The sequence below is a fragment of the Podarcis melisellensis genome, assembly GCF_964234715.1.
Source record: "Podarcis melisellensis genome assembly, chromosome: 17".
Lineage (NCBI taxonomy): Eukaryota > Metazoa > Chordata > Lepidosauria > Squamata > Lacertidae > Podarcis > Podarcis melisellensis.
This window is the reverse complement of record NC_138534.1, coordinates 19,462,455-19,480,550: the sequence shown is the minus strand read 5'-3', so window position 1 is coordinate 19,480,550 and position 18,096 is coordinate 19,462,455. Positions and strand designations below refer to the sequence as shown.

Genomic DNA, 18,096 nt, shown 5'->3' with positions numbered 1-18,096 from the left:
CTCTGCACTTCGGAGGCTTAGCGTTGCTATCGCTGAAGCCAAGGAGCCTGCATTCGCTCCATAGGACGCACACACATTTCCCCTCAATTTTTGGAGGGAAAAAGTGCGTCCTATAGAGCGAAAAATACTGTACATTTTTATGTGTATAGGAAGATGTAAGCTTAAAACCTCTGAGGAGCAATGCTCAGCAGTCAAAAAACCCCAAAAACCTGGCAAATTAAGAAGACATCACTCTTCTGTATTTTAGTATAAAATCTATTTCATTTCTCTTTTATAGACCAACCCAATTTTCCCACATCTGAAGTTAACTATTCATTCTAAACAGCTTTTTGCTGTGCAGCATCAGCAGCCGACACAAACATCACTTTGCAAGATCTGCTCATGGGGAATAGCCAACGAAACCTTTTAGGACCTTTCGCTGGTTCCAAACCAGAGCTCTCACCTTCCCATGCCTTCTCCCCTTACATCCTCGGCTGGCAGTCCACTTAAATAATAGGAAATCACTATTTCTTCGTCTCCCATCATTGAGGAATGACACTGCTAGATGATCTACAAATTCTGCAGTTTTGTTTTTAAGATAACCAATATCTAGCAATATTCAATGTGTGGTCAGCTTTCGCAAACTGGAAAGCAAACAAGCGTGTAGACGGTAAACATAATAGATTTCAGGAACGTCTTTATTGGAACTCCTATGAAATATTTGCTCAAAAGGCAGCCTGAATCAAGATTATTTAACAACCATGGATCTTTATTGGTGGGGTAGAGTACCTAAGGTTTGGATCCAGCAGCCCACTGCTTTCAAAAGGGTGGTAGCCAATGTTAATCATATTCAGAATAGAGCTACTGAAATGTTAATTGATTTCAATGGGTCTACTCTTGAGTGTGACTTTGTTGGGTACCACCCAGAGTGCATGAAGCAGCACAGGAAGAGAGGAGCTGGCGAGGGCAGTAGCAGCAAAAAGAATATGGTCTGCAAGTGATCCATTAAAGTGGAGAATCAATGGCACAAAGCAAAGTCAATCTAAGCAGATCAAGGACATGGCAAAATTAAACCTGAATTTATTTCCTAACATTACATATTAAAAAGCTATGAGATACCAGAGGGTTTATATTACAGGGGTGGCCGGCGGGGAGGGGGGGGCAGGGAGAGAAACAATATGATTTTGTGACACAGGAAACATAAAATCTAATGGGGAAGGGGGTTGGAGATTAGTGTTGTTCTGCTTTCTTGGGCTTATGTATAAAAATGGGAGGACAAGACCTTCTTTATGCATAAGTGATTTCATAATTCTTAGCACAGAAACCATGAGAAGGTTTGTCACTTTCAAGAAAAGTCTGATTGGTGGTAGGGGGGCGGGAAACATCCTCGTTCAAAAACAGTTCAAAAACTCTTAGGAGTTATACGTTCTGCTCTGACAAGTCCAATTGACATGAATGTTCAATAATAAGTTTCCTTGAGATCCTTAACAGCAAAGGCGCTCTGGTGGTTGGCAACAGGCTGGCAGATTCAGCTTCTACACTGCTGGGCTGATTTCCTATGCTAGATGAAGTACCACAGTCTGTCAAAGTAGGGGTGTGTCCGTTGGCTGCTCCTTGCGGCTGTACATCCCCATTTGAAGTCACATCTTCTACCACCGTCCTAGTAGTTGAAGTAACAATGCTGTCCTTGTCCACACTTTCCAGTTCATCAACTCTGTCATAATTACAGTCTCTGGCTTCCAAGAGCGACAAAGGAGACTCTGCCTCTCTCTCATTTTGCGGGATTGTAGGACTCCAGGAAATGCTACTTTCATACTCTGTGTTCTCCTGGATCTCAGTGTCCTTATCACTGTCACTGTCAATTGTTATTACCACTGGAGAAGAAAACGGGGAAGGGTCAATGTGGTTCTTGCGCGGTTTCCTCTCTCTTTTCCTCTTCTTTTTATGATGCCTTGCCATTTCAGTGGCTTTCCCTTCATAAATAATCTCCACGCTTGGGCTCCTTGATATTTGCATCCTTCTCTTGTGCCGACTCTCGGCCTCAGGCTGTCTGTCCGAAGAGCTCTCTTTCTTTTTGTCAAAGCCCTTGTATTTTTCAAGGGCGCTTGCATCTTTTGCCGAAGAGGCTTCCTCACTTCCCGCGTGGGCACTCTCCAGGTGACGGGTTTTATATTTCCTTTTCCCGCTGGGCTTCTCAGATCGCACTCTCTCGGGCCCTCTGGGAGGAGTCCTCGACCTGCTGCTGGAGCGACTTCTTGATCTGCGCCTCTCATAATAGTAATACCTGCTTTCTCTGTCACCTCTTGGGTTTCGAGTATTCATCCGTTCAGAAAAGGACTGCATTCTGTAGTCAGGGCTGGCAGACTGCCTTGAATAGCGAGCTCTGGCCTGAATCCTTCTCCTGTAAGATGATTCATACCCATCTCGGGCTGAATTTCTGCTGTAAATGGTGCACTCCCATTTGTACTTGGCGTCTCTTACGTAACTGTCTCTTACGTAGTAATCGCTGTCTTTGCTCTTTGATCTGCTTTTGCTGTTGTCGTTGCTGTGTGATCTAGAACGGCTTAGATCTCTAGATTCAATGCTCTCACTACTCACAGAAAGAGCTTGGCTTTTCCGAGACAGACTCTTGTCTCGGGTTCTTGACCGCTTCTTGTCCTTCCTATGCTTATGTCTGCTACTGTCTCTTTTCCTTTTCCGTTTCTCCATACTGCGATGCTTCCTCTTGCTTTTCAGGCCACGATGCTCTCTGCTACGTGAATGTGATTCACATTTCCTCCTTTTGGATAAACTGTAGTCATCGTCACCATCTCTTTTTGTAGGGGAGCTTTGTAGCCAAGATTGGGTAGCTGGTTCTCTGGTTGTACTACTGCCCTCCTTTTCACTCCTTTTGGATTTCCTTTTATTGGATAGGGATACGCTGCCTTTATAACTGGTGCTCCCATTTCCAGAGCCAATGGAGAACGGTGATGCGGACCCACTGGCATCGGTGTCACTAAAACTGTGATACTGGATGGGCTGCACTGCCTTCACATCTTCGCTTTTCTCGCCAGCAGATTCCTCAGAGTCGGAAGACAGCTCCACTAGTTCGGGCGTTCTTTCTGCTAACGGCTTCACGTAGCCAACAATAACACAGTTGTCGGAGGAATCGCAGCTGTCACCATTCATCTCCACGATAGCCGGTAACTGAGCCTGCAACTCAACTGGGTTAGCAGAGGGCTCTCCATCAGAGCTTTCCGAAGTGTCCAAAGTAGTAGATACAGCGGCACGAACCTGCTCTGAAGTGGAGTATGATGGACCAGGCGTCTCATCATCCCATGGTGCCTGACCAATACCAGCTGCAAAGGAACTATGGTCTGGTTCTTGAGCATCTGCCTCATCTGGAGAGATTGTAATAATGGAGGAATCAGATCGGCTCCCTTCTTCGTAGGATGGAGCAGGGCAATCATAATTTGCATGCTGATCATATGCCTCTATGTTAAAGGGGCATCTGGCAAAGCTGATGAATTCGTGCAGAAAGTGCACCGTGCGATGAAGTAAGAAAGGCTTTAAGTCATCAGCAAATGCTTGGCTCTCCAGATCGTATCTGGTCACATTACTCATGATGATATGCTGCACAATGTTGACCAGAGACCCATGAGCGCCGAACAGGACTGTGAGCTCACGCTTTAGCCATGGAACGAGCCTATGGAGGCAGGCAGGATTCCTGCGGAAAAATTCAGCCGATATGTCTCTATAGCGCCCTCCGTCCTCAATGCTCCTGACACGTGTGCCAGAGCGGTACAGAGCTCTTCGGAAGTTGATTATCTCCTGTTCTTGAATCTGACGCATGGACCTGCCTTCTAAACAGGCTTGTCGCCTCGAAGCTAGACGCCTGATCATTTGCTGCATTTCTGCATTTCTCTGCCTCGTCGTCTGGCTGGATAACCCTTCAAACAAAATCCCATTGTCTGGAGGGGACACTGTTGTTCGAGAAGAGGAACTTCTCCGGGGATAAGCTGACGTACGACGCTCCCTCGTTAAAGTTGTCCGGTAACGGAATCGCCTCCCGTCAGGATTAGCGAAATAGTCCGTGTCTGAAGGTCGGACTGTATAAACCTTAAAGTCATCTTCCGATCTCATGCTGTGCACAATGGAGTGGAAAGGCTGTTTGCAGAGCGGGCATTCGGCCTTATTTTTGGACCACTCCTGCACGCAACGAAAGCAGAACTTATGCCAACAATGGTCCAAGTAGGCCACATTTTCAAACTGGTCCAGGCAGATCGGACACTTGGAGTCTGGTGAGGAATCTGAAGACATTGTCTGATGCAGCTTATTGGTGCCAACTTTGGGTGAACAGCGATCCACCGTGAAGTCTTCTGTCACCGATGCCACATTCTGCAAATAAGAAAAAAGAGAGGCAATGATCCACGTGCACTCAGCAATCTGTGATCCAAATCAATGATCCAAATCAGTGTTGAGTTAGCTGGAAGTGAAATTACACAGTGTCAGCCAACTGAACCTCCAACCACAGAGAAGGGGATCCTCTGGTCCATGAGCTTAATCTGGCCTGCAGTCCTGGAAACAGTCCCCTATCATTATCCCTAGGCCACGCACCATTCTCTCATACCTGTTCTGTTAAGTCCACAGTTGCAGAAAGCTATTTTTGGCTGATAAAGCAGAGAACGCCATCCCTGCTTTACCAGTCCAAACAGTTTCTATACCGACAGCAGAAGAAACATATTCCATGTCTCCATAACCAGGATGGCAAAGCACAGAGGGAAAAAAAGCGGAAAGAAGAGAGAGGCAGCAGTGAAGCTGGGTCTAACCACAACACAGGATACAACACTGCATCAATATTATCTAAATAATGTGTCTGTTAAAGGAGTGGCCCTTGACAGCTGTCATTTCGAAGTTTGGTGCTTTGGTCAACACGAAAGCCCTTAGCACAGCCTAAGGGACACATGCAGCCCTCAAGGCATTTTGGGCAGTCAGTTCTCGGCATCATGCTGCCTTCCCAAAGCTGTGTAAATGATGTGCCTGACTTTGGGAAGGAGGCTTGAGGGCTCTGACAGGGTCCTACAATTTGCCCACTTTCTTCCCCAAAGCCTAGTCAGTGCCTTTGCCTTCCCTGCACTACTTCTGGAGCCTCCTTAAAACACCAATTCAAATGCATGGAAGCTCTATGAGGTTCAGCTACTTTTTAAGCTGCTGGTTTTGGCTGAGAATATTAATATTTTGTTTTATTTTTTTGGAACGCCCTCCCATCAGATGTCAAGGAAATAAACAACTAACTGACATCTGAAAGGCAACCCTGTATACGGAGGCTTCTAATGTTTGGTTTTACTGTGCTTAATTTGTTGAAAGCCAACCAGAGTGGCTGGGGCGACCCCCCCCCTCTAATATATATTATATGACTGGTTATATATTGGTTATATATATCATTGGTTTCATTACAACCAAGCGGTATGCACATTGTGTTTCTTGTACATAATGTTGATACTGACATTGATGACAGGTGAGTAACTATATAATGTTTAGAAAGCAGCCCTGTATAGGGAAGCATTTCAAGGTTTAGTATTTTATTATGTACTGATATATATTCAGGAAGGCACCCAGAGTGGCTGGAGCAACCTCCCCCCCCCCATATAATATAATATTATGTGATTGGTTATATATATTATTGGTAATATATATTTCTGGTTTCCTTACGGCATGTACATTGTATTTCCTGTACATAATAACGAGAGTAGTGTTGAGTCGGGCAATAATAATGACAATAGCAACAATTTATTATTTATACCCCGCCCAACTGGTTGGGTTTCCCCAGCCAGGCTGGGCGGCTTCCACCAAAACATTAAAATACAATAATTTTAACCAAACCCCCACTTTATCCCCACCACCTACCACACTCCCAGGGGGAGGGCGAGGGGGGGGAAAACCTTAGACTGACACCGGCGACCCAGGGGAGCCAAGGAGCATCCAGGCGCAGGCGCGAGACGAGAAAAGCGAGCGAGCGCCGGGACGACTGACTGGCCGTGTGCCGTTAACAGCGGAGGGAGGTGTGGGGGGGGGGCAACGGAAGCGGAGTGCCCGGATGACCCGACCTTCTCTCTCTCCCCCCCCCCCAGCCCAACGCTCACCTGAGCCTTCGATCTCTGGCGCCGGGGGCCGTTGGCCCCGGAGGCTCGGCTGCGAAGCTCCCGCGGGTCACCCATCGGCGTCGAAGGCGGCCGTTGGGCAACAGCGGCGGCGACGACGGGGAGGCGGCTCCTCAGGACGGCTCTGGCCCTGGCCGACCCGGATACGCAACCTCTTCCCTTTCCGGGTCAACAGGAAAACTTATTAAAATTACCCCTGCGTTGGTTTATATCACTCTCTCTCTCACACACACCCACAGACCCCTTTCCCCCCCAGTGACGCCACAGTCGTGGCCGTTTGCTGTCAATCAAGTGAAACCCCCCTCCCCCAGCCTTATCATGTCGGTTTCTGGCCAGTTTTGTTTTTTCCCGTCCAACTCCCAGCCCATCCTTGCAGATCTCTCTTTCTCTTCTAATATCTAATATCTATCTATCTGTCTATCTATCTATCTATCTATCTATCTATCTATCTATCTATCTATCTACTGTCTGTCTGTCAGTCAGCCATAATAAATAACAAGATGAAAGAGGAAAAATCTTTTTAAATAATTCCTTAAAGATCAACTAAATATAAGCTTTCGTGCGTAATAATCGTCTACAAACCAGTGTCTCCCAAACACCGCCTCTTTTTGGACTACAATTCCCATCATCCTTTGCTACTGGTCCTGTTACATAGGGATGATGGGAGTTGTAGTTCAATCACCGCGGGAGACCCAGGTTTTAAAGCCATGCAGATATTGAATTAGATAGATAGATCAGCGAGCCTTCCTGGCACTATTTTTTTTTTAAAAAAGGATGAGTGGGGAATCAAAGCCTTCCTATATAGAAACCGTTTCCCCAAAGGCGCCCGCCGTGGGTCCGGGTACCACAAGCGAGCGGGGAAGCGAGGCTCCCTTTTGGCGCAGGAACCGTAGCATCCCGGAGCATCTCTCCTTGGAAGCAAGCCTCGGAGCTCCACGAAGCTTGCTCCCAAATAATTGGATCGCAAGCGTTTTAAAGCTGCGATCCTGTGCACAGTTTAGCCCGGGAAGGAGCGCCGCGCGGGACCTGAAAGCAATATGCATGCTGAATGCTTCTTCAGGGAAGGGAGAACTCGAACCCAGAGCCAGGCGTGCTCGGTAGGAGCTGAGCCCCGGGACTGGTACTCTCGGCGGGTTTGCAGCCGTTGGCGCCTCTCCTGCGCGAGAGAGAGTCCCGATCGCGCGTGGGGTCCGAGGAAAGGGTTGCCCTGAGCAACAGGACGGGTTGAGAGCTTTGCTCCCTTAAGGAAAATGGCTCCCCGGGACGCAGCCGCTGGTTCCCTTTCCTGTTCACGCAACTTCCCGAGACTCCGCTGCGGGTTGCGAGTCGGAGGGAGCGCGAGAATGGCGCAAGTCAGCCGGAGGACGCTGGAGTGGATATACTCGCTGGTAAGGCGCCCGTTGCGCCCCTGTTTCTTTTTGGCCTCTTTCGTAGCAAGCAGGGAGTCATGCTCCTGACGCCCTTCATGGCAACGGGAAGTTTGGTAGGCGGCGGTTTGGGCTGCGATCCTGTCCCGTGCTCACCACCGCTGAACTCAATGAGGCTGTTTGCTGTGCAGACAGGCGCAGGATCCTGCATTACTGGGCTGCAATCCTATGCACGTTTCCTGGGTACGCAGGCCAAGGGCGCATATGCTGCAATTCACAGAATTGAAGAGTTGGAACCGAGGATCATTTAGTCCAACCCCACTGAAATACTGGAATTAATGAATATATCGAACCTTGCAACCATGGCGTTATCAGCACCAGGCTCTAATTATAATGTAGGTTTTTCATTTGGAGCACATTTGGTGCAGCTGCACTGCACTTTTTGTCTGCGGCCAGTGAATCCTGAGAATTGTAGTGCAAGGGTGCAGAGAGTTGTTAGGGGAGTCCTGTTCCCCTTGCAAAAATGCAATGTGGTGGTTTCACAGTCTCCCTTCCCAGGGAACTCTGGGAATTGCAACACTATGCGCTGTATAGGGGTTTCTCTAACGACTCCTGGCACCCTTAGCAAACTACAGTTCCCAGCATCCTTTGGCAGAAGCCATGGCTATTTAAAGTGGTTTAATGCATTTACTGCTTTAAATGTATGGCACAGGGCTGCTTAAGAGAAGCCATTTTATTCTGCTTGGAAACAAGCGTCCCATGTCAAATGTAAATGTCTATAAACACCATTTTATTCTGCCTTTAACAGATTCTTCTCACCATTGTATTGCTTTCATGGGGATATGTCATTTATGCAACACGAATAGCAGCCAAATGGCAGCTGAAGGAAGACTACCCCGCAGAAACACAGAATCTGTGAGACATTCAGCAGCAAAACATTCCCACAGGCCATGCAGCAATGTGAAGATATCCACAGTTGTTTTATTGCGGCTGGAATGAGTTGTGAAAAGAATCTGAATTCAAAATTAGCAAGATTTACAAAAAAATAAATAAAATACTGAAACTTCTCAAATAAGGATTAGAGCAAGAAAATACCTGGAAGGGATTTTTGTTCTCAGTCAATGAAAAAGAATGTTCTCTTTTCACATGCCTGTCTCTGCTAACATCAACTAAGAAGACAACTTTTAGAGTTCAGATCCCTTCCATTTCACGATTCGGATACATTTCACTTCAAGCATGAGGCTTTAAGTCGGCATCCTAAAAGAGCCTGTTTTAAATATCTGGATCACTTCTGAACAGATTTTATCAGCAAACCTGATTTATCACATGTATAGTGAAAATGAATGAAATCCAGTAGTTTTTTCCAGGCTTCCTAATGTCTTTTACACTTTCTGAAATCTAAAAAGAGAAACAGTATGTGCAGTGCTTAGTGTCAAACTACCATCTGGGAGACAAAGGTTCAAATCCCACTCAGTCATGAAGCACACAAGGTGTAACTTGGCCATCCTCTCAGCCTAACCTATTGGCTGAAGTTTTGCTGCATTTCTTTTATAGGTTTATTTGTATGCATTGCTTTTCTTTCGTATTTTATACCATTCTTTATGCTTATAAATTTTCTAAGTTACTTGAAGATGGTTTATGTGTGAATAATGAAAGGAACAAATAATATCCCAGAGCTGTTGTAAGGATGAAATAGAGGTGAACCGTCTCCCACCTTGAGCTACTTGAAAGAAATGCAAGAATAAATAAAATTCCAAATCAGTTTGCATCTCTTCTCCCTCCTTTGAGAAGTTCTCCATCTCCCAAAACTGAGCTGATCTTCCTTTTCCGTCACAACCAGTCTGATCTTCAACCTGAAGTTTAGAGTTGATCACTGTTTACTAATCTCTGTTCGACAGTGATAGCATTCAGCATGGTCTTGCTGTCTGTTGTGAGAAATTTCTGCAAGAAGAGTGTGCATAGCCTCAAGATCACCATTGTATCTCTCCTTTCCACTTGGGTCAGTGTGGCAATAGGCCTGATAGCCAAGCACAAATGGAGACATGTCACACTTAAGAATACTCCTCGAACTTTATGTATATAGGGATTGTAGGTTGAATGACAAACTCATTTTAAGGTGGAGAGGTCACTCCTTAATTCCATGTTCAAAACAGATTATAGAATTCTACTGTTGAAGCAATAAATTGGTAACAATGAAGCTGTAAACTTTTTCGCTGGATTTATTTCAATAAAACAGTGATCATACATAGAAGTTGTTTTAACAGCCCAGACACAGAAGTCTTGGAATATCTGAAAGCAATATAATCATTAATATTTACAATGCAATATCAGTAATCTATTAAGAGATTAAAGGTGAGTAGTAACAAAATGAAGGGCTGCTCTACTTCTGAACAGTACGTCCTGCATTCCAGCCAAAGCTCTATTTTCCAATGACTAATCTCAAATGACAGTACATGATTCTTACTCTTCCCCATCCCAATAGATTACATTATCCTCAATTAAGCAGAAGTATATGCTTATCAAATCCTTGTAATAAAAGATCCTGTACTTTATAAGGTCATTTTAAAGGGTTATTGATTTTTTATGTCAGCATAATTTATATGTAAATATAAAGTGTAGCTTTAGTTTCTTTTTCTGTTTGGCTTTGTTCGGGTATCAAATGGGTTCATTCTGCCATGTTTTTAAATGCTGGTTAAACTGTTGTGTATTACACTTCATGACCTGAATAGTTTTAACTGATGGTTGAAGCCTGCACTCTTTCCCCCCTCCACCCCCCCAATACAAGTCAAGCTGCAATCTCTCCTTGGCCTGCATCCAGAATTATAATGAGTGAATTCAATAACAACACCTACAAGAATTGCACTGAGAGTCCCTGAGCACATTATCACATGCCATCCCTTTCTTTGGAGTAGGCAGTACATGCTATCAGAAAATGCTATTAATTTGTAAGATTGTTCACTGCTGTGTGCCGTGCAGGGATGTTCCATTACTGTTCTGAACAGCAAGTCAGAGAAATAATATGTTTATTTCAAAAATGAAAAGGCGTACTAGTAGTCTGGAAGTCATCTTTATTCTTAAATTTGATACATCCTGAAGACAGACACGCATCTGTAGTTTTCCAAGTTCTTGAGCCTCTTAATGATGGCTGCTGGGTATTTCCAATGGGGGAACTACTTCCCCCGTCTCCATAATTATGTCACCCTAAGAAGTTAAAAGAAATCATAATTTTTGTTGTGACACAGTTGTTTTAGACTCAGAATGAAGTACACATCCTTCTTCAGTACCACTTTTGTTCCTATTTCTGTACATTTTGGAAATATTTTCTTGCAAATCAAAAATTCCAGCTATATAACTGATTTACTAAACTCACTCTTTCAAAACCACATATACTTTGCTATACAGGCAACTCTTGACTTACATGGGGTTGTGTCCTGGGGATAGCTCCTAAACCCAAAATTGTGTATTGACAAAACCCATTGGGTTCAAGGGCGGGTGGGATTGCCAAAATCTTTTTTCTTGGGTACCTGCTCCCTTTATTAATTTTTTTAAATTGCCAAGTGCATAAAGCTGGATTTAGTTTAGTTGCCATTTACCTATACCATAAAAAAAGTCTTCCTAGAGCAGAGAAATGAGTATACTCCAAACCTGTTATCTGTGAGTGAAAATGTTTACTCTGGAACTGTATTTCTCATACCAGGAACAGAGAAGGACTCTTGTGTATTTACACCAGCCCCACAGAAACAACAAACACACTGTTTTCAGGGGCCCTATACACGTGGGCCGAAAGGTTGTAGGGGGTTGGATGAGAATACCCTCATTCATGGTCCTTCGAGCTCTACAATTCTATGAGCTATAGGTAAAAGTTTTAATATGTGCTACTGGTTTTGTGCTTTTCCTTATCCTGCATACAAAGGGCAGGTAACCATTTTCAGCTCAGTGGTCCCATTCTGTCATGGGCCGCCCTTCAGAAGCTGTAGGACGGGGTGGGAAGTTGGGTAAAAAGGTAAAGGGACCCCTGACCATTAGGTCCAGTCGTGGCCGACTCTGGGGTTGCAGCGCTCATCTCGCTTTATTGGCCAAGGGAGCCGGCGTACAGCTTCCGGGTCATGTGGCCAGAGCAGCACACGGAAACGCCTTTCACCTTCCCGCCAGAGTGGTACCTATTTATCTACTTGCACTTTGAGGTGCTTTCGGACTGCTAGGTTGGCAGGAGCAGGGACAGAGCAACGGGAGCTCACCCCGTTGCGGGGATTCGAACTGCCAACCTTCTGATCGGCAAGTCCTAGGCTCTGTGGTTTAACCCACAGCACCACCCATGTCCCTTGGGAAGTTGGGTAGTCAGGAGCAAAATCAGACCTGGCCAGTAAAAAATGGGCAGAGCAACTTGCCTTTGTACAGTAGGATACCTTTCAGTCACACAAAAGCCTGAAGTTTCTCTATACACCCTCCCCAATCCTTCACCAAAGCAAGCAAAAGGGATCACCACTGTTCATGAACATATTTCAGCCTGGAATAAGCACTTGAAACTGCAGAGCAGGAACAGTGATGTATATGGCCTGAGAGGCCATAACACAGGACTGGACGACTGGACAAAGACCCAGAGGGCCTCATTGATCCCTCAGGTCTGAGGTTCTCCACTCCTGCTCTTCGTAGTCACTTTATTAATTCTTTATACAGCAGACTGCCAAAGGAATAAAAGCAAATTTTACTCACTGGGTATATCTTGGGCTTCGTCTCGACTATTCCGTATGGCCGACGCTGTGAATGAAAATAGCAATCTTTAGGATTCCAAGGGAAGTCGCCATTCTGGAAGCTCTTTGGGCATTTTGTTATACCCTGTCCCATCTCAATAGCTTTTCAGTCCCTTGTAGCTTGCAACTATTTTGCTATGCCGCAGCCCATTGTGCTCTCTTAAGTGAGCCACAGTCCTCCACAGCTGAGAAAAACACACACATCCCAATAGAACGCTTCACTCCCATGAACAGGAAGACGCAATCTGATCTTTGGCATTAGCACAAAATTACATGTACTTGTTTAGCTGTTTATACTGCCCTTTTCTAGGAAAAACACCTTCAGAAAGCAGCTTAAAAGGATAGCAAGTATATCTACAGTGCCTAATTCAAAAGCAACAGTATATATGAGGAATTTTAGCCAGGCAAAGGTATTTTTTTTAATAGCAAAAGAATCAAAAAAAGTTTGACTCTATATTTTCCCCATACACCAATCCCCCTTTGTGCTGTGTGCCTAAGCACCTACTGAATGTACTGTTAGTGCAGTCAGCTTTGACAATCTTGTTAAGCTGGGTGGGAGGAGAGAAGAGAAAAGGGAAGAGGCTGTATGGCGCTTCATCTGCCAACCAGTAACTAGAAATGTCAAAGCTCATCATGCTAAAAGTTTTGAAGGTTTCAGGCAGGGACTTGGCCTTGGCTACTGGATGCAAAGTGTTCTGTTGTTGTAACTCCTGTTCCCCAAAAGGGAAGGGCACCTTTTAACTCCTTAAACCTGGGGGACCGGAGTTAAACTTTACAGCCTAGATTTTGCTGGAAGAAAATGATGTCACACAGACAGGGAGTCCAGCCTCCTGGGCTTAAGAAGTTGGCTGTCTGTTTCTAAACAGCAACCTATGATTTTCAGCAAAAGGCAGGTTGGGGATGTGGAGAAAAGCACCACAGAAAAGGTGCTTATATATATTGTATATCCATAAATCTATGCTCATGGCTAGGTCCCAAAGCTGTATTACCAAAATGCTACAAAATACATACCGCTAGGTGATACTTGGTGTAATAGTGGGCAAGCCAAAAAGGAATAAGGAGCCGAACTACAAGAAACTTTGAAGCTTTGTAGGTTTTGAATACCTAAAAATAAGCAGTTTTTTCTTATTAGTTCCTGACATGTTAAGAACTTTGATATAAACAATATTTTTTCCCATTCATAAAAATTAAAACAAATAGTTTATGATTAATTCACGCCGGACTTTGGGCTACTTCGAGTGCCACAATATACCATGGTTAGTCATAAGAGGAACAAACTCCAGCAAGGCTTGGGGTTGTAACCTCACACCTTCTTGTCGAGCACAGCTGCAAGAAGTTCCTTGGAAGGTAAAAGCGGCTTATAAATGTAATAAACAAACAACTGCACACTAAGCGAATTGGCAAATAAGCAAGTAAAATAAATGAATACATAAACAGGGTTGTTGTGAAGATGAAACCCATATGCACCGCCTTGAGCTCCTTGGAAGATAAATTATTATTATTTATTAAATTTGTACACCAGCCCATACCCGCTGGTCTCAGGATGGTTCACAGGATATAATCACAATATAAAAACAGAGAAATACATAATCAAAACAAAAACCACCCAAAGGGGTTTATAAATGTAGCAAACAAATAGGTAACTACATGAAACTGCTGGGTGGGGTTGTCAGCAGTATACTAACGACACTCAGCTTTATTTCTCCTTTACATCTGCAGCTGAAGCAGTGGAAGTGCTGGACCAGTGTCTTGTCTCAGTAATGGACTGGATGAGAGCCAACAAACCGAAATTCAATCCAGATAAGACAGAGGCACAATTAGTGGGTGGTTCCCTAGACTGGATGGGTGGGAGGTTGCCTGCTCTTGCTGGGGTTACACTTCCTCTGAAGGAGCAGGTTCATAGCTTGGGGGTCCTCCTGGATCCTTTGTTGTTGCTCGAGGCTCAGGTGGCCTCACTGGCTGGTGGCCCAGCTACACCCCTATCTGGACAGGGATAGCCTAACTACTGTTGTCTATGCTCTGGTAACCTCAAGGTTAGATTACTGCAAGGCGTTAGATGTAGGGCTGCCTCTGAGTTTGGAAACTTTGGCTAGTGCAGAATTCAGTGGCAGTTTGAGCACATTACACCGATCCTGGTTCTGAATGCACTGACTACCAGCTAGTTTCCTGGTCCAATTCAAAGTGCTGGTTTTGACCTATAAAGCCTTAAACCGCTCAGCACCACAATACCTCAAAGACCCCCTCTTCCCATATGAACCCAGACCCTGAGATCATCTTCCGAGGCCTTTCTTCGTGTGCCGCCTCCTCAAGAGGTCCAGAGGGTGGCAACACGAGAACGGGGCCTTCTCTGCAGTGGCTCCCCATCTCAGGGCGGTTCATAGGATAAAATCACAACATAAAAACACAAAGATACATAATTGAGACAAAAACACCCCAGGGTGGTCTATCAATGTAACAAGCTAGGGATGAGGGGAGTTATAGTCCCAAGACATCTGGAGGGCCGAGTTTGCCTATGCCTGATTTGGATGAACTTCAATTGAACCGTGAACTGAAGGTGAATCGAAGTGGTTCATTCCACAGTGAACTGGGAATTCGTTCCTTTTTGGGACACCTTGAACTTGCCCTAGTTCCTTTCTGGAGGCCGAGTTTGCCTATGCCTGACCTAAACCCGCGAGGAAAGAGAGTCTCCCTTGGGCCTCCCTCCCTCCCCGCCTCACCTGCTGCCTCCAGAGCCCGCCGGGCTTGAGGAACCCCTCCCAGAAGCCTTCCACCAGGCCGGGCTTCCTCGGGGGCAGGACGGGCTCCCTGGGGCTCAGCTCCTGGTCCTTCAGCCAGCGGCGCCGCAGCGCCCTCAGCTGCTCCAGGCGAAGCTTCTCGTCGGCCGTGTAGCCCATCGTCGTCCCCTGAGGGACGATCCCGCCGCGGCCCAGCTCCGAGCCCGGAGGAGCCATCGCCACACGCCTTGCGCTCCCGGCCCCGCTGCGCGACCTTGCCCGGCAGCGGGCAGCAGCAGCACGGCGACCGAGGGACAGGAAGTGGCGTCACTCTCGCGCGCCGCCGCCGCCGCCGCCGCAGGACACCATAGAGATAGGAAGAAGGAAAAAAGTGTAAAGTGACACACGGTTTCATACTTCCGGCGATGCGGGTGGGGTTCTTCGTAGGCACCTTTCCCCCTCCCAGTACTTTTCAATGGGGGCTTCTTAAAAAAAGTGATTTTGTGGAGAATCCGCAAGCGGAACGCAGTAAGCGTGAAAAGAAAACCCCAGTAACGTCTTTCTATCCGGTTTTTCAGGACGGAGAGCGGCTCCCTGCATTGCGTAGGAAGTTCGCATTTTGCCCCGGAATCTGCGGCTGCTCCGCTGCTATGCATGGCTCTACACTTTTTGTGGCTCTCGGGCGCGGCGCCCGCATCTTGAATCCGGCAGAAACGGATCAAACAGAGCAGAGAGCCGAGCTTTCCCGTTTATCACCTAAAAGAGCCTCACTTGAATGTCTGGGGTCTCCTCCCGTATTGTATTGTATATTAATTTCTATTTTATTTACGTCCCACCTTTTTATTTTATTATTTTATATTTTTATTTTATTTTATTATTTTATATTTTTATTTTATTTTATTATTTTATATTTTTATTTTATTTTATTATTTTATATTTATATTTTATTTTATTATTTTATATTTTTATTTTTATTTTATTATTTTATATTTATATTTATATTTTATTTTATTATTTTATATTTATATTTTATTTTCACCCCACCTTTCTTCTTCAAGGAGACCTGATCACATTCAAATTCATGGCATCACCCGCAGCCAGACTTGCTTTGGTTTAGCTGTTTAGCATCAAATCACCAAGCCTCACTGATGGGTGTTCAGTAGGGCTTTCTTCCGAGTAGGCATGGTTGGGCTTGAGCTGTTAAGAATGTGGGAATGAGCTGGATTTGCTGAACTATCGGGACGTGTTGATAAATGGATTAGAACATTCATCCATCCTTTTATTGGCATAATTTAGACAATAACATCATAAAAGGGAAAGAAATAAAATAAAAAAGGGAAGGAATCCATAAAACATTGACGATTAGAACCAAAGGTTGTAGCGACCCTTCAGAATGCTATAGACTATTTCCCTCTGTAAGGATATGTTATTAAAAGATGCAGTGGGACAGGGCTGTTTTTTTCTTCTTGAAATGAGGGTTTTTTTGTTGTTGCAGAAAGCAGCAGGCAAATAGCACCCTAACTGAGCCAATGTAAAGTCAGGATTTCACTTCTTGCTCCTATGCCTGCGATCATCAAGTTTTGCATACAGTGGTGCCTCGGTCCACTAACCCAGAAATATTACCTCGGGTTAAGAACTTTGCTTCAGGATGAGAAGAGAAATCGTGCAGCGGCAGCAGGAGGCCCCCATTAGCTGAAGTGGTACCTCAGGTTAAGAAGAGTTTCAGGTTAAGAACAGACCTCCAGAACGAATTAAGTTCTTAACCCGAGGTACCACTGTACAGTGGATGCTCGGGTTGCGAATGTTTAGGATTGCAAAACACGACGACAGCAGCTCTTACTTGAGAGTAAGATATATATCTTTATACAGGCTTCACAGGCTCTGTGAGAAGCACAAGATGTCATGATTCCAAGTTACATGACAATGCAAGAGGTTCTGATCCAAACGGAAGCTACAAAGCTGTCTCAACAGTTGACACAAAGTTTTACAGACATGGGGAAAGCTCAGTCATGAGACTCTCTCACCCTATAGGACTGCTGCACATGCATCTAGGCAGATGCTTCTGATCCCACCGATGGAGGTGATGCCTGGTTCTTGACCACAGTATTGTGCTCTGCAGGAGGACCAGTGGAGCAAGTTGGCAGATCTGATTCCCCCTCCCCAATATCTAGAATCCCAAGGGGAGGACCACCACCCCTGGGTCCGAGCCTGCCAGACGCCCCCTGCTCCTGCTCCTTGCTCCTCTTCCATCTGGGTCAAAACATGCCAGATCCTGATGGAACCAAAGTGTCTGTGGTAGAAAACATTCCTTGATCTGTTTCTCCTGTGCGCTTTTCAGACGGTGTTCCTGTGTTCCTTGGAAGCTTATCAGAGGATCCCCACTTAGAAAAATCAGTAATCCGGATGCAATTAACGGACTAGGCAGAATTAGATAAATTAACAGGAAGGATTCGAAACCTGCGGGAGCAGAGATTCTTAGAAGATTGGAGTAAATATACGAACTATATGAAAAGTAATTGTAATGAACAGATTACGCTAGTAGGACTGCAAGAAGTTTTGTAAGGAGGACTATTTGAAATATTGTAAGAAAGACTATGAGGAGAACTATTAGTAATAGAGAAATTAAGAAATGCAGAATAAGTGATAAAGAACAAAAAATCAGAGGTGTTGATGGAAGTCTAAAACATTGTATAAGATAAGAAGTTATGTTATATGACTGTTGGAAATGATATGTTAAAAAACCCAATAAAAGTGTATTAAAAAAATAAAATAGAAAAATCAGTAATCAGGGAGCAGGTTTTCTAAACCACAGCTTGCCCACCACTGTGAACACTCCCCTGCTTGCAATGTATAGCAATGTCAGGAGGTATTAAATTTGTCTGGCTAGAGTGCACACTAAACTTTACCGTGTGTGTGTGTCCTGGAACATGCATCAGAATCCTTTGCAATCCAATAAACATGGAAAGAGTTCCCTAAAGCAGTGTTTCCCAACCTTTTTTGGGCAAAGGCACACTTGTTTCATGAAAAAAATCTCGAGGCACACCACCATTAGAAAATGTTTAAAAAATTAACTCTGTGCCTATATTGACTATATATAAAGTAACTCTCTTTAATAGGCATCAAATAAGCACAAAGAAAGTACCGT

General features: G+C 44.9%; 2 protein-coding genes and 1 long non-coding RNA gene across 4 annotated transcripts; 1 reads left to right on the top strand and 2 right to left on the bottom strand.

Moving 5' to 3' along the window:
- Window positions 1-659: 659 nt before the first annotated feature.
- TOPORS (TOP1 binding arginine/serine rich protein, E3 ubiquitin ligase) lies at window positions 660-6,503 on the bottom strand. 2 transcript variants are annotated; one of them, XM_081893901.1, is made up of 2 exons: window positions 6,102-6,503; window positions 660-4,356 (listed from the first exon to the last, which is right to left on the bottom strand). In XM_081893901.1, the coding sequence occupies exons 1-2, from the start codon at window positions 6,174-6,176 to the stop codon at window positions 1,399-1,401; spliced, it is 3,033 nt and encodes a 1,010-aa protein (XP_081750027.1). In that variant the 5' UTR covers window positions 6,177-6,503; the 3' UTR covers window positions 660-1,398. The 2 variants fall into 2 exon arrangements, with proteins under 2 accessions (XP_081750027.1, XP_081750028.1); XM_081893902.1 differs by lacking the exon at window positions 6,102-6,503 and adding an exon at window positions 5,866-5,998.
- Window positions 6,504-6,563: 60 nt separating this feature from the next.
- Window positions 6,564-9,691, top strand: LOC309360329. Its single transcript, XR_014163990.1, has 2 exons — window positions 6,564-7,507; window positions 8,295-9,691. It is a non-coding gene; the product is annotated as an uncharacterized lncRNA (long non-coding RNA).
- An 846-nt stretch (window positions 9,692-10,537) lies between these two features.
- On the bottom strand, window positions 10,538-15,239 carry NDUFB6 (NADH:ubiquinone oxidoreductase subunit B6). Its single transcript, XM_081894949.1, has 4 exons — window positions 14,955-15,239; window positions 13,249-13,341; window positions 12,200-12,244; window positions 10,538-10,687 (listed from the first exon to the last, which is right to left on the bottom strand). Exons 1-4 carry the CDS (start codon window positions 15,186-15,188, stop codon window positions 10,622-10,624), a joined length of 438 nt encoding a protein of 145 aa, XP_081751075.1. The 5' UTR covers window positions 15,189-15,239; the 3' UTR covers window positions 10,538-10,621.
- Window positions 15,240-18,096: the final 2,857 nt, after the last annotated feature.

Excerpts from the sequence above, each read along its gene's own strand:
- TOPORS (XM_081893901.1), bottom strand. The coding sequence starts at position 6,176 with ATGGGTGACCCGCGGGAGCTTCGCAGCCGAGCCTCCGGGGCCAACGGC. Across the intron at positions 4,357-6,101 it reads GCCAGAGATCGAAGGCTCAG|AATGTGGCATCGGTGACAGA; the intron begins GTGAGCGTTGGG and ends TCTTATTTGCAG.
- NDUFB6 (XM_081894949.1), bottom strand. The coding sequence starts at position 15,188 with ATGGCTCCTCCGGGCTCGGAGCTGGGCCGCGGCGGGATCGTCCCTCAG. Across the intron at positions 13,342-14,954 it reads GCGGGCTCTGGAGGCAGCAG|GTATTCAAAACCTACAAAGC; the intron begins GTGAGGCGGGGA and ends GCTTATTTTTAG. Across the intron at positions 10,688-12,199 it reads CGAAGCCCAAGATATACCCA|GGTGACATAATTATGGAGAC; the intron begins GTGAGTAAAATT and ends TTAACTTCTTAG.